A 26,957-nucleotide genomic window follows, 5' to 3' on the forward strand; every position below is an offset into this window, starting at 1 on the left:
CCGCACTGAGAAGCTGAAGAGCAAGTGTCTTCAGGCAGAGGGCCTTTCCCATGAGTCTCTTATTTTCTCTACGTGCATGAAATGTATAGTTTGCCGCCACTGTACCTTTGTTGAATTAAGCTGTTAGGACAAGAGAGTTTAGTTATTCAGGTCAATCAGATAACCTTCTGAATCACCATTTATGGAAGTATATTTCTTGACACATGAAGATGTTTGTGCTAAAGACAAACAAAAGCTTGTAAAAAAACACTTTGTCCACGATAATCCCATTTTTGTTTTGTATATATATTTATGAGAGAGAAAGACGAGGGAAAATGCCTAGAATGCTTAGGCATTAATATGTTAACCATGATTATCTCAGTGCTAAGATATTTTGGTGGGTGGGTAGGAGCATTTTCTAATTTTTTTAAATAATAATGTGTTGCTTGTTAAAAAAGAGAGAGGGAGATGCACTATTAATTCCATTTGGTTGAAAATAGGTTCCTTCTGCTGACTGAAATGAGTGTAGTATGTGTAACTTGAGAAGTTTCTGTCTCTGGAGCAGATATAATAATCAGCAGCCTGAGGTTTTTAACCCTCTGGTGTTGGCAGATAGTGAGATTGTACTGTAGACCTTTATTAAAAACAGGTCTCTGCCTATTTTTGTAATTTAACCATATAGATCATCACCATTAAGTTATAGAAACACAAACATTTTTCCTGGTGGAATTTTTGAATTTATTTTAGAATATGTTGTTCAACATGCAAAAAGATATTTTAAAGGTTAAAATATATAAGAGTAACCATGAATAGTATTACCAGCTCAATAACTTGCTTATGATGAGGTATTGTGCACACTTTTTGAAACTTAACTTCTGCATCTCCGTAAAAATTTTCTTCTAATTTAGAAGCTACTAGTTAAAAACTTTAGTTATTTGATTTCTTTCAGGTCAGTAAAATGCTGCATATTTTCAAAAACAAGTTGACTGATGAAAATTTTTCAGAAGAAAACAAATTTTATAATTTAAATACAAAAAGCACTTCATTGTAGGTGCTACTGCATATTATTTTTAACAGGATCATATGAAGTTTTTCTTTTTAAGTCAGATGTTTTATAGTGTATTTTTCTTTTGTAGACCTAGTGTTTGCTTTAAAAAGATTAAACATTTTAATGAATGTTTCCTTACCTGTACAGGTATGCACTCCAGAAAGCTAATAACAGACTTCTGAAGATCCTCTTAGAAGTGGTAAAGACAACAGCAGCTGTTGAAGAAACAATTGGTCGCCACGTCCTGGGCATTTTAGATAGATCTAGTAAAGTCCAGTCTTCTGCCTGCCTGATTCGGAGGTCAGAAGCAGAGCCACCAATTAAGTCTTGTGTCCATGAGGAACAGACAGGAGGTGAGTTTTATAAGCTGTTGAAACTATCATAATTATTTTCAGTAAATCTTGCTGAGTTCAAGCACATTACTAGTGCTGAAAATACAGAAGAAAGAATACTATTTTCCAGTAAAAATCCTCCAAACACAAATATACTAGAGCTAATCTCAAATACCATTATTGTTTAGCATTTGCAAATGGGTGCCTTAGAATTGTCATTACACATACTCAGGGTTATTATTGTGCTACATAAATCAAAGGCTATTTAATTTCACAACCAATGAAAGAAAAATTTCATATCACCACTCAAGACTCTTACCAATATTTATATGGTATAAGCATTATCCTAAAACCACTCTCTAAAGGGTAACGTTTTTGTCATATGGGGAAAGATGGGGTCTGGACCCTTGGACCAGAAGATCAAGGCCTTCCTTCACTGCCATTCCATACCCAAGCACTTTTCCGCAGTTGGAGGCCAGTTATCTAAAAATAAAAATGCCAGTTATGCAATTTTTGAGAACATTCTGTTTTAAATTTCATGTGGAAAAATGAGAAGAAATTATCCCACTTAGAGAAAGTTTGCTTAATTATAGGTTGGCCACTTAATGTTTCTAATGCAGAGAAAAACTTGGAGTTTTAACTAAAATTGATTTTAAAAACTTAAGTTGAATTCAAAGATAATTTTAAAAACTACTTTTAGTGAAGTCAGAGGTAAAATGATACTGTAACTTTAAATTTTCATTTGTTTCAAACTTTGTAGAAATGCTTTTTTTTTATTTCACTGTTGGTTAAGCTCTCAGTCAAGGGCTGTTTGTTTTCTGCATATGAAGAATTAGGTAAAATTTTCTTGATCTCATTGTAAAAGTATTTATCAAATCATGCTTTTTAAAAAACAATCATTTCATAAGCTAGTTTCACCTAACCATCTGGGAAAGGGGCATTTTGCGGTAAGACCTCCACCGTATCCAAAAGACACACCGAGGAATGTTCGCTACATGACAGGAAGTTTTTTTGTGTGTTAGCAGTTCTCCTAGACGTTTCTCAAAGTGGTTGCTGAGGTGTTCGGCGAATGACATTTCTTAAAAGATAGCTAACTCATTTCCAGAGCAGTGCTCCCATAGTTATTTCTATGATAAAGCAGACCTAAAAGGACATCTGATCAGCTGGCCTACTTTCTTGCATATATATGGAGTTGCTCAGTCGTGTCCAACTCTCTGCAATCCCATAGACTATAGCCCACCAGTCTCCTCTGTCCGTCCATGGGGTTTTCTGGGCAAGAGTACTGGAGTGGGTTGCCATTGCCTTCTCCAGGGGGATCTTCCCGACCCAGGGATCGAACCCAGGTCTCCCACATTGCAGGCAGACGCTTTTACCATCTGAGCCACCAGGGAAGTCACTTTCTTTCACAGTCCTCTAAATCTCTAAATATAAATGAAATATATCTAGCTACTATTTTAAGATATCCAATAATAGAGTAGTTTTTCAGTATAAGTAGTTTTATCAGTTCACTTTTACAAACATTTATTGAAAAGTTTTTTTTTTTTTTTTTTTGCTCTCTGCTTCACAATTCTCAGTCCAGTGAAGAAGGCACAGAAATTTCTATTCAAGACAAAATAAAATCATGGTATTTAATGTTTTACTTAATACCATTTTCTACATGTTTGAATTGATTAAGCCTTTTAAAATAAATATTTAACTATCAATAGATTTTGAATGAATAATACTAAGATACAAGAGAAAAAATTAGACCCGCTGTTAAGAAATATGGTTTAAAGACTATTAAAGCAGAGATAAGAATTTTTCTGGTGTTAGAATGTATACTTTCCATTTAATCAGTTTTTATGTTACTGTATTGGCAATGATGTGGTAGTCTTAGTAACAAAATTAGGAAGATCACTAGTATCATTTTGGGGCATTTAGATTCACTTTACATCTTGAAGGAAATACTGAATTTAAAGAATTTATAATTTAAAACAGGAAAGTATAGTCTTTAAAATACTGATACCATGTTCCATATGTAAGATTTTTTTCTGGTGTTTCTTCATATGTTTAATGGGAGTATTATTGTAAAAACTAAAATGAACTTCTAAAATAGTTCTTTTGTATCTTATTTAATATAACAAAAAGTTCAGTTTTAATCTGATTATAAGACAACTGGTGGTGGTGGTTTGCTTGCTAAGTCGTGTCCAACTCTTGTGAGTCCATGGACTGTAGCCTACTGGGCTCCTCTGACCATGGAATTCTCCAGGCAATAATACTGGAGCAGGTTGCCATTCCTTCTCCATAAAACAACTCCTGCTCTTCAATTTTTATATATGACTTTTTGTTGTGGGTAGTAGCACTTGTAATCTCTTTGCAGTTCTCAAGTCTAAACTTGTTTAGATTTTAAACGTGTGTGGACTTGTTCACTCTCTAAAAAAAATAATAATTGACTTGCTAATGTTTGCTTCCTCATAAGAAGGTAAAGGGAAATTTTGAGCCACTGTGGAATTGCTTGAACTTGAGTGAATATTAGACTAGTTCATAAAAATGAGTTTCCTTAGGAAGTGTTCAAAGAAAATGTCCTGTAGGCCTACACTGTGATGGCTCAGTGGTAAAATACCTCTACCTCCCCCTTAGAAGGCCAGGGACTGAATCTTATTTGCTGCAGGGTTTTTTTTTTTTTTTTTTTTTTTGGAGCAGTGCGATGTTATAGCAAGAATACTGGATTAGTAATGAGAAGGTCCTTCTTCCAGCTCACTGTGGCCTTGGGCAAGTCTCTTACTCTCCTGAGGCTTCAGTTAGTTTAGTCATCTGTCAGGTACAAAAATCAGACTAGAACCAGTGGTTTCCAGTTGGAGCCCTAGATATCTTCAGGCCAGGGCAGGGGACTGCTCTATCCTATTATACTGCTGCTGCTGCTAAGTTACTTCAGTCGTGTCTGACTCTGTGCGACCCCATAGACGGCAGCCCACCAGGCTCCCCCGTCCCTGGGATTCTCCAGGCAAGAACGCTGGAGTGGGTTGCCATTTCCTTCTCCAACGCGTGAAAGTGAAAAGTGAAAGTGAAGTCACTCAGTCGTGTCCAACTCTTAGTGACCCCATGGACTGCAGCCTACCAGACTCCTCCATCCATGGGATTTTCCAGGCAAGAGTACTGGAGTGGGGTGCCATTGCCTTTTCTGATCCTATCATAGGCCCTGCTTAAACTGAGAAGCTGATTGCTATCTTTATAGAATGAACATGGTGTAATCCACAGAATGAATGACCAAAGACTTTTTGTATAACTATCATCTACCATGTTTCAGATACAGGTCTGAGTGGTTTGGCCAGTCTGAAATCATGATTCTGTTCATCAAATTGATCATTCTGAGAATTCTACTGGCGTTTAATGAAATTGCCCTGCCAATTTATATTTTTCCTTCCAAACACTAGTTATTATAAATACAAGTTTGATATTGTTCTCATTCCTTTATTTCATTGGACTAAACAAAGTTCTATATCTTCATTGGAACACACTGAGATTATCTTTGTGTGTTTATATCTTCAAAATGTCATCAGTAAAGTACATTAAGCTGGTTCACATTTTCATCTTTATTAGATACTTTAATATATTTTTATTATCCATTAAAAAATTAACATTCAGTGGCTTTTTATAAGCCACTTTTTTAATATATCCTTTGTATTTTGTGTTTGACAGTTGCTCCAGTGTTATATATAGTATCTTCAGTTTTTTTCCTTACAACTGATTTCTTCTTTAGACCATAAAACTTGCTGGTATCTTCATAATATTACAGAAAAAATGATTTTTCTCAACTTTGCGCTCTCCTGAAGATAAAGCACAACAAACACTATGAGAGATCAAACCAACTCTTGCTTCTAACAGCTTGGGTTTCTGTTTGTATAGTATCAAAGCTGCTTTCCCTGTGGACAGCAGTGACCTTCCAATTGACAGATCCAGTAGCATCTCAGTTCTTGTCCTGTTTGACTTTTTAGACAGACAGGATTATTGAATTCTCTTTTTAAAATGTTGTCTCCTTGTCTCCTGGAACATCTTGCTCCTGTCTTTCTCTGAATTTTTTTTACAGAGATTTTTTTGTTGGCTTATTCTATACAGAGATGCCAACTATTTGTCCTTCTCTCACTACATATTGCACCTGAGTAAATGTATCTTCTTCCAAGGTTCACCTCTCACCTTTCTACAGTTCAGTTCAGTCGCTCAGTCATGTCTGGCTCTTTGCGACCCCGTGAACCACAGCACGCCAGGCCTCCCTGTCCATCACCAACTCCCGGAGTTCACCCAAACCCATGTCCATTAAGTCGGTGATGCCATCCAACCATCTCATCCTCTGTCGTCCCCTTCTCCTCCTGTCCTCAATCTTTCCCAACATCAGGGTCTTTTCAAATGAGTCAGCTCTTCGCATCAGGTGGCCAAAGTATTAGAGTTTCAGCTTCAACATCAGTCCTTCCAATGAACACCCAGGACTGATCTCCTTTAGGATGGACTGGTTGGATCTCCTTGCAGTCCAAGGGATTCTCAAGAGTCTTCTCCAACACCACAGTTTAAAAGCATCAATTCTTCAGTGCTCAGCTATCTTTATAGTCCAACTCTCACATCCATACATGACCACTGGAAAAACCATAGCCTTGACTAGACGGACCTTTGTTGGCAAAGTAATGTCTCTGCTTTTGAATATGCTAATCATGTTGGTCATAACTTTCCTTCCAAGGAGCAAGAGTCTTAATTTCATGGCTGCAATCATCATCAGTGGTGATTTTTGAGCCCAGAAAAATAAAGTCAGCCACTGTGTCCACTGTTTCCCCATCTATTTGCCATGAAGTGATGCAAAAGCAGAAAGTCAAGAAACACCTGGACTAACAGGCACATTTGGCATTGGAGTACAGAATGAGGCAGGGCAAAGGTTAATAGAGTACTGCCAAGAGAACGCACTGGTCATAGCAACCACCCTCTTCCAACAACACAAGAGAAGACCGTACACATGGACATCACCAGATGGTCAACACCGAAATCAGATTATGTTCTTTGCAGCCAAAGATGGAGAAGCTCTATACAGTCAGCAAAAACAAGACCGGGAGCTGACTGTGGCTCAGATCAGGAACTCCTTATTGCCAAATTCAGACTGAAATTGAAGAAAATAGGGAAAACCACTAGACCATTCAGGTATGACCTAAGTCAAATCCCTTATGATTATACAGTAGAAGTGAGAAATAGATTTAAGGGACTAGATTTGATAGACAGAGTGCCTGATGAACTATGGATGGAGGTTTGTGACATTGTACAGGAGACAGGAATCAAGACCATCCCCAAGAAAAAGAAATACAAAAAGGCAAAATGGCTGTCTGAGGAGGCCTTACAAATAGCTGTGAAAAGAAGAGAAGTGAAAAGCAAAGGAGAAAAGAAAAGGTATACCCATTTGAATACAGATTTCCAAAGAATAGCAAGGAGACATAAGAAAGCCTTCCTCAGCGATCAATGAAAGGAAACAGAGGAAAACAATAGAATGGGAAAGACTAGAGATCTCTTCAAGAAAATTAGAGATACCATGGGAACATTTCATGCAAAGATGGGCTCAATAAAGGACAGAAATGGTAGGGACCTAACAGAAGCAGAAGATAATAACAAGAGGTGGCAAGAATACACAGAAAAACTATACGAAAAAGATCTTCATGACCCAGATAATCACGATGGTGTGATCACTCACCTAGAGTCAGACATCTTGGAAAGTGAAGTCAAGTGGGCCTTATGAAGCATCACTATGAACAAAGCTAGTGGAGGTGATGGAATTCCAGTTGAGCTCTTTCAAATTCTGAAAGATGATGCTGTGAAAGTGCTGCACTCAATATGCCAGCAAATTGGAAGACTCAGCAATGGCCACAGGACTGGAAAAGGTCAGTTTTCATTCTAGTCCCCAAGTAAGGCAATGCCAAAGAATGCTCAAACTACCGCACAATTGCACTCATCTCACACGCTAGTAAAGTAATGCTCAAAATTCTCCAAGCCAGGCTTCAGCAATACGTGAACCGTGAACTTCCAGATTGTTCAAGGTGGTTTTAGAAAAGGCAGAGGAACCAGAGATCAAATTGCCAACATCCGTTGGATCATGGAAAAAGCAAGAGAGTTCCAGAAAAAACATCTATTTCTGCTTTATTGACTATGCCAAAGCCTTTGCCTGTGTGGATCGCAATAAACTGTGGAAAATTCTGAAAGAGATGGGAATACCAGACCACCTGACCTGCCTCTTGAGAAACCTGTATGCAGGTCAGTAAGCAATAGTTAGAACTGGACATGGAACAACATACTGGTTCCAAATAGGAAAAGGAGTTCGTCAAGGCTGCATATTGTCACCCTGCTTATTTAACTTATATGCAGAGTACATCATGAGAAACACTGGGCTGGAGGAAGCACAAGCTGGAATCAAGATTGCCGGGAGAAATACCAATAACCGAGATGACACCACCCTCATGGCAGAAAGTGAAGAGGAACTAAAAAGCCTCTTGAAAGTGAAAGAGGAGGGTGAAAAGTTGGCTTAAAGCTAAACATTCAGAAAACTAAGATTATGGCACCTTTCTACAAATGACTCCCAAATTTCCAAACGTTATTGTCTATTGTCTCTCCTCCATGTAGCACATTAGCAGTTCAGACTAATCCTTTTTTCATGCTTTTTATTATTTAATATTTTCATGCTTTTTAGTATTTCTGCTAAAGACTCTTCTGTCATCTGAAAGTCATCTAAGCTGGAAAAACTCAGTCTTCTTTTACTGCTTTTCTTTCTTCGTTGTCTTACACATTCCATTTTTTCCAGCGTGTAACCAGCCCTCGTCCATCTTTATCATTTCTCATCTGGACAACTGAAATAGCTCTCTAACCAGACTCTTCTTTTCTAACCCCTCCTTCTGCATTGATACAGCTTGCTTCCTGGTTCATAGAATTGATACTCTTACTCAAAAAGTTATATACTTCTCCATTATGAATAACAAAGCCCCCAGTTTCTTAAAACATAAGGCCATTCACAACTTGGATCCAGCCTACTTTTAGCTACCCTTTCTCAGCTCTCTGTCCTACCTTATTCTTGCTTCTCCACGTTCTTTGACTCCACAGAGCCTTATCATCATATCAGACCATGATCTTACCTCAGATTTGCTAAATTCTCTGTATCCATTAAAAGAAAATGTCACTAGAAGGCATTTACTTCCTCAGCTAAATATGTGATATATGTATTTTTCCAATGTATGTAACCAGTTGTAAGCTATTAATATTTCTTGCTTCATCAAAAATATCATTCATTTTTTAGGCTACATTAACTTTATCTAGTGACTTTGTAGTATACATTGTACAATATCTGAACTCATTTTGAATTCTAAGGTAATTTTGAACTCATGAATATTTATAAACTGTTAGTCCCTATAATCAATACATTCAGTTTTTATTTGATCACCACCTCCTTTGCAGTGTCATGAACCTCTGTCCATAGTTCTTCAGGCACTCTATCAGATCTAATCCCTTGAATCTATTTGTCTCTTCCACTGTATAGTCATAAGGGATTTGATGTAGGTCATACCTGAATCGTCTAGTGGTTTTCCCTACTTTCTTCAATTTAAGTACGAATTTTGCAATATGGAGTTCATGATCTGAGCCACAGTCAGCTCCCGGTCTTGTTTTTGCTGACTGTGTAGAGCTTCTCCATTCGGCTGCAAAGACTATTATCAATATTTCATTATTGACCATCTGGTGATGTCCATGTGTAGAGTCTTCTCTTGTGTTGTTGGAAGAGGGTATTTGCCATAACCAGTGTGTTCTCTTGGCAAAACTCTGTTAGCCTTTGCCCTACTTCATTTTGTACTCCAAGGCCAAATTTGCCTGTTACTCCAGGTATCTCTTGACTTCCTACTTTAAATGCTGTTGAAGTGTTGCACTCAGTGTGCCAGCAAATTTGGAAAACGCAGCAGTGGCCACAGGACTGGAAAAGGTCAGTTTTCACTCCAATTCCAAAGAAAGGCAATGCCAAAGAATGTTCAAACTACCACACAATTGCACTCATCTCACATGCCAGCAATGTAATGCTCAAAATTCTCCAAGTGAGGCTTCAACAGTACATGAACAAAGAACTGGTTCAAGCTCGATTTAGAAAAAGCAGAGGAACCAGAGATCCAATTGCCAACATCCGTTGGATCATAGGAAAAGCAAGAGAGTTCCAGAAAAACATCTACTTCTGCTTTATTGACTATGCCAAAGCCTTTGACTGTCTGGATCACAACAAACTGTGGGAAATTCTTCCAAGAGATGGGAATACCAGACCACCTGACCTGCGTCTTGAGAAATCTGTATGCAGGTCAAGAAGCAACAGGTAGAACCAGACATGGAACAACGGACTGGTTCCAAATTGGGAAAGGAGTTCATAAAGGCTGTGTATTGTCACCATGCTTATTTAACTTATATGCAGAGTACATCATGTAAAATGCTGGGCTGGATGAAGCACAAGCTGGAATCAAGATTGCTGGGAAAAATACCAGTAACCTCAGATATGCAGAGACACCACCCTTATGGCAGAAACCGAAAAGTATCTAAAGAGCTTCTTGATGAAAGTGAAAGAGGAGAGTGAAAAAGCTGGCTTAAAACTCAACATTCAAGAGATGAAGATCATGGCATCTGATGGGGAAACAGTGATGGGGAAACAGTGACAGACTTTATTTTCTTGGGCTCCAAAATCACTGCAGATGGTGACCGCAGCCATGAAGTTAAAAGTAAATTTGTCAACTTTTGCTGAGCAACTAAGCACACAGCACATGTAATAGCAAGAGTCAGACACAACTTAGTGACTAAACCACCACCACTATATAATAGCAAACATTTTAAGTCATTTTCTGGTATACAGTTGTGGATTCTTCAGCCAGTGACTTATACAGAGAAGGTACTTAGAGAATGTTGAATTGTGCTGATTTCAGATCTTGTATCTGAAATTGCATCTGATATTTTTACTGCTTGAGATTGAGAGACTTCCATATGGCACCAGCTATTGTAGCAAAACATTTTAAAGAATAGCTTTTATTCTCCTGGGTGATTGTATCAAACTGAATATTTATTCCAAGTACCTTGAAAATTTAAATTTCTTCTGCTTTTAATTTGTTAACTGCGCAGTTACTGATAAATATGTGGTACACGTTAATAAAAGAATAGATAGTTCCTCTTCAGGAAATTTCATTGTTCGATTGTAGCAAGCTGCCACAGATGAGTACAGTATTCCATGGAAGTGATAAATAACCTATGCTTTTATTTCAGTTTAGAGAAAGCACTTCCAAAGCTTTATCTCTGCCCATGTAAACTCAGTTTTCTTTACATAAGAAAAAAGACTAGCGTGGAAACATAAGGCCACAGTTTAAATTAGAACTGTTTATTAGTCTAACCTCTTCCTGGTATGCATTCTGCATGCACAGTTGCTTCAGTCGTGTCCGAATCTTTGCAACGCTATGGACCCATAGCCCTCCAGCTTCCTCTGCCCATGGGATGCTCCAGGCGTGAATACTGGAGGGGGTTGCCTTGCCCTCCTCCAGGGGGTCTTCATGAATCCATGTCTCCTGTGTCTCCTGCATTGCAGGCAGATTCTTTACCCACTGAGCCACCTGGGAGTAACCAGTTACAGAAAGGTCTTAGTCCCTTTTACTGTCTAGCCAAGCAGGCGGTGCTGCCCAGGATAGTGCTCAGAAATCAGAGTGTTTTCTCCATACAGAATCAAGACTTCCATCTTTCCATACACTTGGAATATCCCATTGTACCGTGTTTTCTTTTTATGTTGTTGTGTGAATATTTGTTCTCTCATTGCCCTTGTGTGTAATGTCCTTGAGGGTAGGAGCCACATCTTGCCACCTATACATCTCCATTACTTAGTAAACCCTGCACGGTGGGCATTTAGTAAATATCTGTTGAAAGATATTTTAAAACTTTTTATCAAAGGAAAACTACTAACTCTCAAGTATTAATTTATGCAAAGCCCTATTAGCATAGCATTATTCTTCCCATTCTTATACCTGGTAGGTCATCAAATAATACTGCGTTCTGAATTTGCCTATTTTGTTTTGTTACAGTGTTATCTTAATAACACTTTCATTCCAGTGATTTCAAGTTTTAATTTGATTTTATTTTATACTTTTGTTTTTTTACTAAAATGATTCCTTGTACTTTATTTATACCTTCAAAATAATTCTGATTACAGATGAATCTATACCTTATTCTGGAAGTGACAGTAGCATGTGGTCCAAAGCAGCTGAGGAAGGGACAGAGCTGTCACAGCGGCTCGCGAGGAGTGGCTTCACGGGGCCTGAAATAGACCCTGAAAACGAAGAACTGATGCTGAATATCAGCTCTCGACTACAAGCAGCAGTTGAAAAGCTCCTGGAAGCCATAAGTGAAACTAGTAGTCAGGTAACCTCCTCGTATTGCTAATATACACCGAGTTGGAAGTAGGTTTTCTTTTAAGCTCAGGAACTACGGCTAAATGTTTCCTCTCCTCTGTCTCACAGGAATCTAGTTTGGTTCCCCTTTAATAATTTGTAGTTTTTGTGACAACCAATACTGGTATCACTAGTCTTGTTTTCAAATGGTAAGGGTTAATATAATATACTGATGGAATCTTAAATTCTAAAATTCAATGTTTTAATTTTCAGATTTTTCTAGACTCTTACTACATATACCTTTTTGACATCAAAAGAGGTTTTAACTTTACCATTGTATGAAATATTCCATTATAATATATATATTTATTTGAAGGAATAGTATAAGGAATCTCTAAAATAAACCATCTGCTCACACATGTCATAATAGTACTGTTAAATACAACAAATCAGGCCCACAACTCCTTCGTGATTTTTGCATTCTTTTCACAAATATGATTAGAATACCTCACTTTACTACCTTTGTAGGTAATTAGAATGAGGGGCAGTTTCTACCTTAAAGTATTATTTTCATAGAACTTTTAAGAATATATACCATTGTATTTATAATTTAACTTGCAGTTTCTTCTGTCTATAAAATGTTTATACCCTGTGTAAGTGTCTCTTAAGTACTCTATGCAGAATTTTTAAAATTATGTGCTGTTTTAAAATGAAGAGATTTCACTTATTTTTTAAATATTTAATTTACCTGTAGAATCATAGCTCTCTTGTCAATCAGGTGAGTGCCTCATTGTCATCAGCTGCAGGGCCGGTATTATTAACATTTTTTTCACTGATATCTTTATTCAGCGTGTTCTGAATCCATGTGCATTTAAAACAAAAGGTGAGAAGTTGAAAGAATATGTTTGATCTCTTGTTTCTGCTGATGTTTGGGCTCCATTGGTGCCACTTTTTTTCTTCAAGAAATCATTCTGTTTCTGCAGCAGCATTGACTATTAGATGTATCAAAGATTCATTTCTTTTTATGTTAAGTCAGTGATTATACACCATTTTTGAGTCATCTCTTATTTGGTGACCGTTGAAATAATTTGTTAACCACCTACTGTTTGGTTAACATCATTATCAATCCGTTATTCTTTTTTTTTTCCCTCTTGGTAATTTGCTACTGGCATTAAACTAAGAAGGCATTATCAAAGCAATATATATTTCCAATAAAATATTTAACCTCCTAATAGTTTTCAGCTATTAGAGTTTTCTCAGATTCATTCTTCTTTGTTGGAACACAGTCTAAATTTTCTTCTGTGACAGAGTGTGGGCTCTATCTTTGAGAGCAGAAGAATCCTAACATTACCACACATTGCAGTGAGAATTTACTGATTGGCCAGTGGAATATATCATCATGTATCTACTGATAAACTTCTGGATTGTACCTTGATTGTCTGAGCCAACTAAAGTACTCATGTGCAATTAAGTAGGTCTCAGAAGTGTTTTCATACATAAATTCTGAAGATATAAACATAGTATAGAAGAAATTGTTATGTTTGGGTAATTTCTTATTTTTCTGAAGCTCACTTTACATAAGGATTGAAAAACCTTTATTTCAATAACTTACAAATTTTCCTGAGCATCCACAAAGAACTAAAAAACGTGTGGTATTCCTGAAAACTCAAATCTTTGTATATTTACAAACAGAAAGGATGACTATTTACACAAAGAATGATAGGGGTCCCATCTTCAAGATAATCACAATGAGTTACTTTTCATTCTCAACATCCTGAGTTGCCGTTAAGGAAATGGCATCAATTAAAACCAGCCTCACTGTGTTACTAACTTGCCAAGACATTAAACTATACTTTTCTATCAAAGAATTATGTTTGTTGCATTTTTCATCAGCCTCAGGTGTAGCCAACTCAAGACCAAGCATTGAAATTATGAATGCAGCTGCAATTTAAAAATACGTATTTTCTACCATGTTTTGATATCTTTTGAAGTCTTTAACAAAATTAGTGTAAGTGCTGGATTTGGCTGTCTTTTAGAGAGCTTATGTGTAAGCCACCTGAACAACGTGCTCCTCCACTGAATCAGCCGCGCCACTTTGAGCATTTTCAGCTGTTGTTTTTCAGCACTTCTAATGCTTGAATGCGTATGCATCATAATTATTTATTTTATTCTGTGAAGTTGTGTAGTAGAGATAATTCTGTACTGAATTTCCACATCATCCTTCTTTTTTTTTTTTTTCTTGTTTATTTCAGCCACATTGGTATTTAATTTCTCTGATTATCTTTTATGAAAAGATAAAACATGAAAACAGCTGTTAATACTTTTAATTCTTTGACCACAGTCTTGAGCTCTGTTAATACTTTTGCTACTACCTGATACCCATTGTAATTTATGGATAGTCTAGTTAATGCAATATATTTGGCATTTGACAAGCTCCATGGGTAAATAAACCCGGGTAAATAAATCAGAAGTGATGAGTGGTTGGACTTGTTCTTTCAGGCTACTGAAGAGAAATGTTCCCATAATCCATTAACACTGTCAACGGAGATCCACCTGAAGCACTGTTTCCCAGGCTAAGATTACAACTTATCAAATAAACTTTATGTGACCAGGGCGAGCCCTTTGAGGTGCATTAGGATCCTGGTTATTCTCAATTTGTTAAGTACTAAAACAGCGATATGTCATGTAGATTTTTTTGTATCTTTTTAGTTACAGAATCACTGAGTAGAGCACAGAAATTTTGCCTAGATCAGTAAGCAGTTCTCAGTGTGCAGTCTCCAAAGTAGCAACACAAGCATCACTAAAGACTTGTTCGAAGTGTAAATTCTCAGGCCCTGCCCGAGCCTTACTGAGTAATGGAGCCCCCAAAACCTGTGTTTTCACAAGTCCTTTAGGTGACACCGATACAGACTAAAGTTTGAGAACCACTGACCTAGGAATTATTATTATCATATCCGCATTATTCTCGCAGAATTCTGAAGTGTTCTACTAATAACCTGTTATATAAAAAAATTGAAGTAGCTGTTGACATTTTATATAAAAATCAAATATTTCTTAGATGAATTACATTTTTAAGGCAGTGGGAATGGAAACTTTGAAAATTTTTCTTTAAATTTAGTTTAGTTACTGCTTTTCCATGAGAGATGTTTAAAGACATTGACTTCATGATATTCTCATTAATACCTAAAATTATTTTGAACATGATGAATATTTTTACCAATTATTTTAACTCCAAAATAATGGATAGTTCTCTTTGTGAAATGACTAGTATTCCATTTTTCTTTTAATGAGGCATTATTTGATTCTTCTTCATAATGGAATATTTCCCTTTTATCTTGTTTTTTTTTTAACTTGTCATAAAAATCTAAAACAGAGCTGAAACTGCTATGGTGCCTTTTTGCAGTGAAAGAGACTTATAGGAAAATAGCTCTGCATAGGGTACCCTGAGACTAGAAAAAAGAGAGCAGCATCTGAAAGTTTAGGGTGAGGTGAGAACAAGTAAAGCTTACTGGAGGGCTTGATGCTTTGAGAAGAGTCACTCATTCATCATTATTGAGCACCTCGTATGTAACAGTTGCTCTTCCAGATACTGGAGGTACAGCATTGAACAAAATGTACAAAGTCTCTAGTCTCATAGAGCTAACGATATACTGCTGGAGCCTGATGATAGATAAACATTGTATGCCAGATGGTGATACCTGCTGTGAAGAAAACTAAAATAGAGGAGATACAGCGTGATGGGGGAGAGCACATTTTACAGAGGAAAGTTAAGGATGACCTCTCTGGTAATGTGATAGTCAAGCAGAGACAGCCGGTAGGTAAGTTGGGAAAGAATGTTTCAGGCAAAGGAGTAGTGAGTATAGGCCCTGAAGTGGTCCAGTGCTGGTTCTCTTTATGGTCGACAGAAGCCATGCAGCTCAAACAAGAAGAATGGGAGAAGTGTGGGAGCCAAGGTCAGAGTGATACCTGGGGACTGGACCACATGGAACCTGGAATTTAATTCATAATGAGATGTGGAGTCTTTGGGTACAATTTTTTAACTTATTATTTTTAAGTAATTTTATTTTTTATAATTAAAATTTTTTTTTTGTTTATTCTTGGCCATGCTGGGTTGTTGTTGCTGTGAAGACTTTTCTCTAGTTGTGGCAATAGGAGCTACTCTCTTTGCCATGCACAGGCTTCTCACTGTGGCTCAGTGGTTGTGGCTTAGTTGCTCCGCATTGTGTGAGACCTTCCCTGATCAGGGATTGAACCCGTGTCTCCTGCATTGGCAGGCAGACTCTTTAACCACTGACCCATCAGGGAAGCCCTTGAAATAATTTTAGACTTACAGAAAAGAAAAAGTACCAAGTGTTCCCATGTGCTTTTCACTCAATTTTCCGTAATGTTAACATCTTGTGTAACCATACTGTAATTATCAAAACTTAGAAATGAAAAGTGGTGTATCACTATAAACTATAAGCTGTTTGGATTTTACCAGTTTTCCTGCTAGTGTCCTTTCCTGTTCTAGGATCTATTCCAGAATCCCACCATGCATTGACTGTCATGTCTTCTTCTTCTCCAGACTGACTGTTCCTAAATCTTGCTTTGCTTTGCATGACCTTGACATTTGAGAAGAACTAGCCAGTTACTTAGTAGAATGTCCCTTGATTTGATTTTGTCTGATATTTTCTCATGATTACATGAAGCTTATGCATTTAACAAGAATACCACAGGAGGAATGTGCCTTTCTCTGTGTATCAAATTTAAAGGCATATGTCTTACGACTAGTGGTGTTAATCTCAATTACTTGTGGTATCTGCTGGGTTTCTTCATTCTGTTATTATTTTCCTCTTGTAATTAATAAATATTTGGGGGGAGGTACTTTGATACCATGCAGATATCCTATTTCTCTTTAACTCTTTAAACTTCCACCCACTAGTCTTACCATCCATTGGTAGATCTTGCCTGTACCATTGTTCCTGTGATGTTCTAGTGGTGATTTTCTATCATCATTCATCATTTATTGATTGGAATTTTTCTGTAAGAGCTATTTCTTCACTCACATTTATTTTAACTAATCAGGCCTCGTGTGGACTCATAGCTATTAATTTTTTCAATGGGTTATCTATAATCAAATTCTGTAATAGTTCTGTTCTAGCTTTGACGTGAAGAAGTCCTTCAGGTTGGCTCGTGGGCACTTCCATAATGCTTCCTCCTTTGAACATTTGCACTATCACAGTCTCCAGGCCCATCTTGTATTTTCCCTGCCCCAGTCCTGGAATCAGCCCCTTCTCCAAGGAAGTTTTATTTTATTAGAAGTTCCCTTTATTAGAGGATGATGCTTTGAAACCAAGGCCTGGGTGCTATATGTGCTTGTTGTTAGTAAGGTGTCATGGTCCTCTCAGCAGACAGTTTGAAAAACAGTTGGCATCTATTTTTTTTCTGTATCTGTTTGTATATATAATAAAGGTTTAAGTTCATTCTGATACCTCCACTACCACCACAGCATTCTTTCTGTCCTTTCCCCTTTCCTTTGTAACTTTGTTCTCCAAAGATGAGAGACCAGGCTCTCATGATCGATAGTAGTTTTACTTATTTGTTAACCATGTATACCCATAAAGTAATTTCATACCCATATATACCCATAAAGTAATTTTGCAGTTGCTAACCTATACCCCTGGGAAAAACAGTTTTACTGGCTAGAGTACAATAGTATTTTTTTTCATAAGATGGTTGGATGGCATCACCAACTCAACAGACATGAGTTTGAGCAAGCTCCGGAAGTCGGTGATGGACAGGGAAGCCTGGCATGCTGCAGTCCATGAGGTCACAAAGAGTCAGACATGACTGAATGACTGAACTGAAGTGACTGACTTTTTTCGTCTTTAGCCTTACAGTAAAGAAAGTACTGTTTTTCAGAGTATTTTAGGTTAAATCTTTTCTCCCTACCCCTGAAGTGTGGGTTTGTTATCCATTTTTAATACAATTATGATCATTTGTTACAGTTTTTATTCCATTTTGGGTTCCCTGACACTTTGGTTAATTTTTTTTTTAATTTTACATACAGTAAATTTCATTTTGTGTGTAGACAGTTCTTTTGGTTGTGACAGATACATAGTGTTATGTAACTACAAACATTATAAAAAATAGTTCCATCTCCCCAAAACTTCCTGGTGCTCCTCCATTCTTTTACACTCAGCCCCTCCTCCACCTCCTGTTCTTGACACTGTTAGCTACTTTCTGTGCCTATAACTTTGCCTTTCCCAGAGTGTCATGAATGAAGTCATGCACTATGCATTCTTTGGCTCTGCTTTCACTGTCTTAACAAAACCCACGTGGGATTCATCTACGTGTGTTAATAGTTTGTTTCTTTTGAGAGCCGAGGAGTGTGAACCGGTTTGTTTATCCAGAGGACATACAGATTGTTTCCAGCTTTGGGTCATCAGATATTTTTTCAGTAACTGATCTAACTTATATTTTTCAAAAAGATCACTTTGACCACCTTGTTAAGTAGAGACTGAGGGGATGGAGGGGTGCAGGGCAGAAGCATAGAAACCAGAGAACTTGCCCAGGCTTATAAGGTGGGTGTAAGTTAGAAATTGAACCCAGGCAGACTGACTTCAATTGGAGAGGGAAATGGCAACCCACTCCAGTGTTTTTGCCTGGAGAATCCCAGGGGTGGGGGATCCTGCTGGGCTGCCATCTCTGGGGTCGCACAGAGTCGGACACGATTGAAGTGACTTAGCAGACTGACTTCAGAGTCCATGCTCTTGACTGGCACTTTTTCTGACCTTTAGAAATGAAAGGAGTGAATCATTCTGTCAGTTAATGCTGACAGGTCAACTTACAGCCTGAGGAGTGGATTCTAAAATCTAATGCAGGTGGTTGAAGGGAGCACCTTGCTTACTTGACAAGAGCAATTTTACTGAAGTCAGTCAGTCAATTCAGTCGCTCAGTCGTGTCCAACTCTGCAATCCCATGAACTGCAGCATGCCCTGTCCATCACCAACTCCTGGACTTTACCCAAACTCATGTCCATTGAGTTGGTGATGCCATCCAACCATCTCATCCTCTGTCGTCCCCTTCCCTCCTGCCCTCAATCTTTCCCAACATCAGGGTCTTTTCCAATGAGTCAGCTCTTCGCATCAGGTTGCCAAAGTATTGGCGTTTCAGCTTCAGCATCAGTCCTTCCAGTTCCAATGAATATTCAGGACTGATCTCCTTTAGGATGGACTGGTTGGATGTCCTTGCAATCCAAGGGACTCTCAAGAGTCTTCTCCAACACCACAGTTCAAAAGCATCAATTCTTTGGCGCTCAGCTTTCTTTATAGTCCAACTTTCACATCCATACATGACCACTGGAAAAAACCATAGCTTTGACTAAATGGACCTTTGTTGGCAAAGTAATGTCTCTGCTTTTGAATATGCTATCTAGGTTGGTCATAACTTTCCTTCCAAGGAGTAAGTGTCTTTTAATTTCATGGCTGCAGTCACAATCTGCAGTGATTTTGGAGCCCCCAGAAATAAAGTCAGCCACTGTTTCCACTGTTTCCCCATCTGTTTGCCATGAAGTGATGGGTCCAGATGCCATGATGTTTGTGTTCTGAATGTTGAGCTTTAAGCCAACTTTTTCACTTTCCTCTTTCACTTTCATCAAGAGGCTGTTTAGTTCTTCTTCACTTTCTGCCGTAAGGGTGGTGTCATCTGCATATCTGAGGTTATTGATATTTCTCCTAGCAATCTTGATTCCAGCTTGTGCTTCTCCCAGCCCAGCGTTTCTCATGATGTACTCTGCATATAAATTAAATAAGCAGGGTGACAATATACAGCCTTTACGTACTCCTTTTCCTATTTGGAACCAGCCTGTTGTTCCATGTCCAGTTCTAACTGTTGCTTCCTGACCTGCATATAGGTTTCTCAAGAGACAGGTCAGGTGGTCTGGTATTCCCATCTCTTGAAGAATTTTCCACAGTTTATTGTGATCCACACAGGCAAAGGCTTTGGCATAGTCAGTAAAGCAGAAATAAATGTTTTTCTGGAACTCTCTTGCCTTTATGATGATCCAGCGGATGTTGGCAATTTGATCTCTGGTTCCTCTGCCTTTTCTAAAACCTGAACATCTGGAAGTTCACAGTTCACGTATTGCTGAAGCCTGGCTTGGAAAATTTTGAGCATTACTTTACTAGCGTGTGAGATGAGTGCAGTTGTGCGGTAGTCTGAGCATTCTTTGGCATTGCCTTACTTGGGGATTGGAATGAAAACTGACCTTTTCCAGTCCTGTGGCCACTGCTGAGTTTTCCAAATTTGCTGGCATATCGAGTGCAGCACTTTCACAACATCATCTTTTAGGACTTGAAATAGCTCAACTGAAATTCTATCACCTCCACTAGCTTTGTTTGTAGTGATGTTTCCTAAGGCCCCCTTGATTTCACATTCCAGGATGTCTGGCTGTAGGTGAGTGATCACACCATGGTGATTATCTGGGTCATGAAGATTTCTTTTGTACAGTTCTTCTGTGTATTCTTGCCACCTCTTAATATCTTCTGCTTCTGTTAGGTCCCTACCATTTCTGTCCTTTATTGAGCCCATTTTTGCATGAAGTAATGAAGGCCAAATCATAATTCAAGGGAAAATGAGTTTTTTAAGAAAAAGACTTCCTAGTAGAAACTTAGTGGATAAGTCAAGAAGAAAATTTGTGTCAAGGGCATCACATGTTGGCATAAGCCAGCATGGTGTGTTTGAGGATAGTGGGTCATTTTGTGTTAAGAACACCCAGGATGGAATGTGGGCAGCAGAGGGTAGAAGGCTTGCAGCGGTTAAGCCTTGCAGCCACAGTGTCCCTTGAGGGTAGAGTAGAAAAGTTTTAAGTTTATGCTGAAAAATGTGGGGAATCACTGAAATATTTTTGGTAGGAAATACTCTGAGATTTGTTTTTGTACAGGGATTTCCTCTAGTAGCATGTGGTGGATGGATGGGCTGGAAAAGAGTGAGGAGAGAGGCTGAATGTGCAGAAACAGGAGACTCTTAAAATACTCCAAGTGAAGAGGGTAGAAATCAAGTTAGGGCAAGAGGGAAGTGATCTCAAAGCTTGCAGGAAGTTGAATTTGATAGAAATTGGTGTGACGTTGGATGTGGGGCATAAGGAATGGAAGAGGAAAGAAACCACAAGCTGATCCTTGACTGGCTGTTATCAGGATATTTCATTTACTGAGATGGGGTTTACAAAAGAAATGAAGAATGAGTGCAGTTTTAGAGTGCATAGAGGGAAAAGATACTCTCTAGAGTCTAGAGTTCGGGAGACTAGATTAGAAGTTGGCGTCACCTTTAAAGACATTTGAAATTATGGTTTTGAAGAGTGTGGAGAACTAAATTTTTGTGCTGGTAGAGTGCTGAGATTTAAAAGGGAATCAAGGTATATCAATCTACAAAAGAGATTGAGAGAATGAGCAAGGAAAATCAAGAGAATAATGTCTTTGTTTTGTTTTGTTTTTAGAGAATAGTGTCTTAAAAGCCAGATGAGGAGTGATTTTGTGTAAATGTCAGATACCATGGAAAGGTAATGAATGCTGAGAATTTAGTGTCCATTGGATATTTCAATATAGGTGTCATCAGTGGCCTTCAGGAGAACAGTTTTGTGGCATTGATAGAGGAGGAATTCACAATTCAGCCAGTTACAGAAATGGAGTTGAAGAAATAGAGATAGCAATTTCATGACATCTGGCTGTGAAGAAAACAGAACAGTTGAAAGGGGCAGGATGCTTTTTCTACGGTTCATGTTTATATTGAGTAGCCATGGAAAAGTTGAATGTGCAGGTTGGAGGGGATGGGCCTTGTGAAGCAGATCCTTGGGGTGGGAGAGGACGGAATCCAGAACACAAGGGGAACACGTGGCCTTTGGGTCAGAGGGATTAAACTGCCTTTAGGATGGCGAGAGATATTATTGTCTGGGATTGTGGGCTTTTGTTTGGAGTTGGGGAGGAGTTTCAATGAAAACGCCCGATAGTATAAGTAAATATTTTCAAATATTCGAGGTTCTTTCTTTCCTTTTTTTTTAAAAAACTGGCTTGGTTTTATATAACTTTACTGGAAAATCGTAATTAAGCCTTATACTTAGCTTTAAGTTTGGAGGGTACACTAGGTTTCATGGAGTTCGCAGGTGACTCAGCCAGTAAAGAATATGCCCGCAGTGTGGGAGACCTGGGTTCAATCCCTGGGTTGGGAAGATCCCCTGGAGGAGGGCCCGGCAACCCACTCCAGTGTTCTTGCCTGGAGAATCCCATGGACAGAGGAAGCTGGCAGGCTGTAGTCCATGGAGTTGCAAAGAGTTGGATATACCTGAGTAACTAACATTTTCACTTTTACTAACGTTCCATAGATGTATCTTGCTTTAATAAAATAATAAGTAATCATTTTCCTTATGAAGTATCAGGATATCTACCTTTATGGTCTGATTTCATAGTATCTGTGAGGAATGTTTTACTTTATGTATTAGATTTCACAAGTGATTTGCCCCATGGTATGTCCAAATCTATATAATAATATATCTTCTGGGGTGGATTTCACTTCTCTTTTCCCGAGACAGGCTACCGTACGTATATTCAGGCTTGTATTCAACCTATTATAGTTCCTATTGGTTAGGATAACTTTGTTTTTGTTTTTAATCATTTGTGTTAAAGTGTAGTCTTGATTTGGTTTTGGTTTGGGGCCATGCTGTGCAGCATGTGGGATCTTAGTTCCTTGACCAGGATTGAACCAGCACCCTCTGCTTTGGGAGCATGGAGTCTTAACCACTGGACCACCAGGGAAGTCCCAGGTTGGGATAGCTTTTGTTGGACTAGGAGTAAACGTGCTGAGAGATTACTCTCAAGCCCTTAGAAAGTTAATCTCTTTAAGCTTGTCTTTATTTAGTAGTCTCATTGTGGTTCTGCAGAAAAGTTATCTATGAGAGTGTGGTTTCAGATTCTTGATTTTTGGATCAAGTACAAATAGGAATCAGTCTGTTCTGTGGAAATAGTCTTTTAGCAATTAAACTTTTCTAGAATCCAGAGGTAGTTTAGAGCCATAGGACATTATTTACCAAGAGATTCATTTCGGTGTTAGAAGAAAACAATGAATGATGAGGGATTTACTACCAAAGAAAGATTTTTATTATAGGCAACTCTCATGAACTTATAATCATTTTTTAGAACGATGGAATTTAAGGTGCATGTTTCTATATTTTCTCCAAAGAGGAGCCTTTTTCTGAGGATGAAACAGTAGTACTGTTAAGATTTTGTTTTGTCATTTTGTTATGACAAAAAAACAAAACATTTTGTTATGTTTTAAAATAAGCTGTACTAAAGTGTTGAAATACATTTGCTGTTAGGTGTTGCTCCTGTTGTGCGTGTCAGGGTATTGTAGCCAGGACTTAGTCTCTCTTAAATAACTTAGAAAAATAAATACGAAGGAGAGCAACAGAAGTCTTTTACAAGTTGAGAGAAATATTTCTGGGGAAAAAAAGTTAAATGGCTTGACATTGTACAGTTAAAGTAAAGCTAAACATAACTCTGTTCCACAAATTAATAGCCTTCAAACATATATTGCAAATCTTGATTACCTGAAACCAGGGAATAATGAGCTAGTCTAGAAAATTAAAAGGGTGGCCTCTTAATAATTAAAATTATTTGAACTGTTTTAGATTACAAAAGGTGTTTTGTGCTTTCTAAAATTTCAAGAAAAAGAATATATTATTTGAATTATTCCAATTCAAGTAACCTATCTGAACATCAATATATGTAATATACCATCCGTTAATATGCTGTTTGGAGGAGAGCTGTTTGGCACTCTCTTACAAACATACTGTTATTTGAATTATTTTATTTCAGGGTCACCTTACTGAACATGAATTATGCCATCAGTTAATGTACCCTTGTTGTGAGGGCTGTTTACCCCATTCTAAGTCATCCTAATCTGCTGCTTTTTTGAGGTTTCTTTCTCCTAGCTTTTCTCTTTTTTCTTTGTAGTTAGTTCTTGCCTTGACCTAAATATTTCTATTTATAAAAGGATATGTCTTACTTTCAGGGTCTTTTTTTTTTTTTTTGCTTCAAATAAGAGAAATTGGACACCAGATTATCAAAGTAAACTTTAATTTGCAGAAAGAACTGAGAAAGAGTATTTTGAGAGGTATTTGAAATGCTGAGCAAGGATCCAGCCAGTTCATAAAGCTGAAAATCTAGGATATTGATGATTTTGTAACTGCTGAAGCCCCAAGAAAGTCAGATTTAGCTGCACGTTAAAGTGTCTTCTCAAAACTTACTGGAACCCTCATATACGAAGTCATAATAAATAGGAATTTGTCATTACCTCGTCTGGAACTGGTCATTTGGGGGCATAGACAGACCAGTAACACTGAGGAAGCTGAAGTTGCACGGTTCTAAGAAGACCTACAAGACCTTCTAGAACTAACACCCAAAAAAGATGTCCCTTTCATTATAGGGGACTGGAATGCAAAAGTAGGAAGTCAAGAAACACCTGGTGTAACAGGCAAATTTGGCCTTGGAGTGTAGAATAAAGCATGGCAAAGGCTAATAGAGTTCTGCCAAGAGAACGCACTGGTCATAACAAACACCCTCTTCCAGCAACACAAGAGAAGACTCTACACATGGACATCACCAGATGGTCGACACCGAAATCAGATTGATTATATTCTTTGTAGCCAAAGATGGAGAAGCTCTATTCAGTCAGCAAAAACAAGACCAGGAGCTGACTGTGGCTCAGATCATGAACTCCTTATTGCCAAATTCAGACTGAAATTGAAGAAAGTGGAGAAAACCACTAGACCATTCAGGTATGACCTAAATCAAATCCCTTATGACTGACTATACAGTGAAAGTGAGAAATAGATTTAAGGGACTAGATCTGATAGAATGCCTGATGAACTATGGATGGAGGTTCGTGACATTGTACAGGAGATAGGAATCAAGACCATCCCCAAGAAAAAGAAATGCAAAACAGCAAAATGGCTGTCTGAGGAAGCCTTACAAATAGCTATGAAAAGAAGGGAAGCAAAAAGCAAAGGAGAAAAGGAAAAGTATACCCATTTGAATGCAGAGTTCCAAAGAATAGCAAGGAGACATAAGAAAGCCTTCCTCAGTGATCAGTGCAAAGAAATAGAGGAAAACAATAGAATGGGGAAGACTAGAGATCTCTTCAAGAAAATTAGAGATACCAAGGGAACATTTCATGCAAACATGGGCTCAATAAAGGACAGAAATGGTAGGGACCTAACAGAAGCAGAAGATGATAAGAAGAGGTGGCAAGAATACACAAAAACTGTACAAAAAAAGATCTTCATGACCCAGATAATCACGATGGTGTGATCACTGACCTAGAGCCAGACATCCTGGAATGTGAAGTCAAGTGGGCCTTAGGAAGCATCACTACGAACAAAGCTAGTGGAGGTGATGAAATTCCAGTTGACCTATTTCAAATCCTGAAAGATGATGCTGTGAAAGTGCTGCATTCAAAATGCCAGCAAATTTGGAAAACTCAGCAATGGCCACAGGACTGGAAAAGGTCAGTTTTCATTCCAATCCCCAAGTAAGCCAATGCCAAAGAATGCTCCAACTACCGCACAGTTGTGCTCATTTCGCACACTAGTAAAGTAATGCTCAAAATTGTCCAAGCCAGACTTCAGCAATACGTGAACTGTGAACTTCCAGATGTTTAAGCTGGTTTTAGAAAAGGCACATCAAATTGCCAACATCTGCTGGATCATCGAAAAAGCAAGAGAGTCCCAGCAAAACATCTATTTCTGCTTTATTGACTATGCCAAAGTCTTTGCCTGTGTGGATCACGATAAACTGTGGAAAATTCTGAAAGAGATGGAATACCAGACCACCTGACCTGCCTCTTGAGAAACCTGTATGCAGGTCAGGAAGCAACAGTTAGAACTGGACATGGAACAACAGACTGGTTCCAAAAGGAAAAGGAGTCCGTCAAGGTTGTATATTGTCACCCTACTTATTTAACTTCTATGCAGAGTACATCATGAGAAACGCTGGGCTGGAAGAAGCACAACCTGGAATCAAGATTTCGGCTAAAAATATTAATAACCTCAGATATTCAGATGACACCACCCTGATGGCAGAATGTGAAGAACTAAAGAGCCTCTTGACGAAAGTGAAAGAGCAGAGTGAAAAAGTTGGCTTAAAGCTCAACATTCAGAACACAAAGATCATGGTATCCAGACCCATGATTTCATGGCAAATAGATGGAGAAACAGTGGAAACAGCGGCTAATTTTATATTTCTGGGCTCAGAAATCACTGCAGATGGTGATTACAGCCATGAAATTAAAAGACGCTTACTCCTTGGAAGGAAAGTTATGATCAACCTAGACAGCATATTCAAAAGCAGAGACATTACTTTGCCAACAAAGGTCCGTCTATTCAAGGCTATGGTTTTTCCAGTGGTCATGTGTAGATGTGAGAGTTGGACTGTGAAGAAAGCTGAGTGCCCAAGAATTGATGCTTTTGAACTGTGGTGTTGGAGAGGACTCTTGAGAGTCCCTTGGACTGCAAGGAGATCCAACCAGTCCATTCGAAAGGAAATCAGCCCTGGGTGTTCTTTGGAAGGAATGATGCTGAAGCCGAAACTCCAATACTTTGGCCACCTCATGTGAAGAGCTGACTCATTTGAAAGACGCTGATACTGGGAAAGATTGAGGGCAGGAGTAGAAGGGGATGAGATTGTTCGATGGCATCGCCGACTGAACGGACATGGGTTTTGGTGGACTCCGGGAGTTGGTGATGGACAGGAAGGCCTGGTGTGCTGCGGTTCATGGAGTCACAAAGAATGGACACGACTGAGTGACTGATCTGAACCGAACTGTCTGGAATTCTAGACAGCAATGCTCTTCCACCATCCCAAACCATATTGCTATAGATTCTGAGCTTTCAGTAAAAAATGTCATTTTCTCTCTCCTATTATTAACAAACTGTGAAGGATTTGGGTATTGACTCCTCTGAAGATATTTTGTGTAGTGAAAGTGGCCATAAAAATGGGTTTTTGTTGATAGGCTTGGTGTAGTGTGGGATTTTCCCATAGCAGATAAGATTTTGTGAGTTAAGGATATTTAATTACTGGGTAGAGAAAAGTCACCACAGTGAAAGATTTTTCATTTATTTAAAACAACTTTCATGTTGTTCAGCTTTTCAAATTCTGAGTAACTGGTTTATTCACTATTGTCGAG

General features: G+C 38.3%; 1 protein-coding gene across 9 annotated transcripts in view; it reads left to right on the forward strand.

Moving 5' to 3' along the window:
• AKAP9 (A-kinase anchoring protein 9) overlaps positions 1 to 26,957 on the forward strand; it is a 165,948-nt gene that overhangs the window by 89,251 nt on the left and 49,740 nt on the right. For all 9 annotated transcript variants that reach the window (XM_061413402.1, XM_061413397.1, XM_061413403.1 and 6 more), the window contains 2 exons: positions 1,175 to 1,380; positions 11,567 to 11,775. In XM_061413402.1, the coding sequence (XP_061269386.1) occupies positions 1,175 to 1,380; positions 11,567 to 11,775 (415 nt within the window). The remainder of the gene's footprint in view (positions 1 to 1,174; positions 1,381 to 11,566; positions 11,776 to 26,957) is intronic.

The sequence above is a fragment of the Bos javanicus genome, chromosome 4, assembly GCF_032452875.1.
Source record: "Bos javanicus breed banteng chromosome 4, ARS-OSU_banteng_1.0, whole genome shotgun sequence".
NCBI classification, from domain to species: domain Eukaryota; kingdom Metazoa; phylum Chordata; class Mammalia; order Artiodactyla; family Bovidae; genus Bos; species Bos javanicus.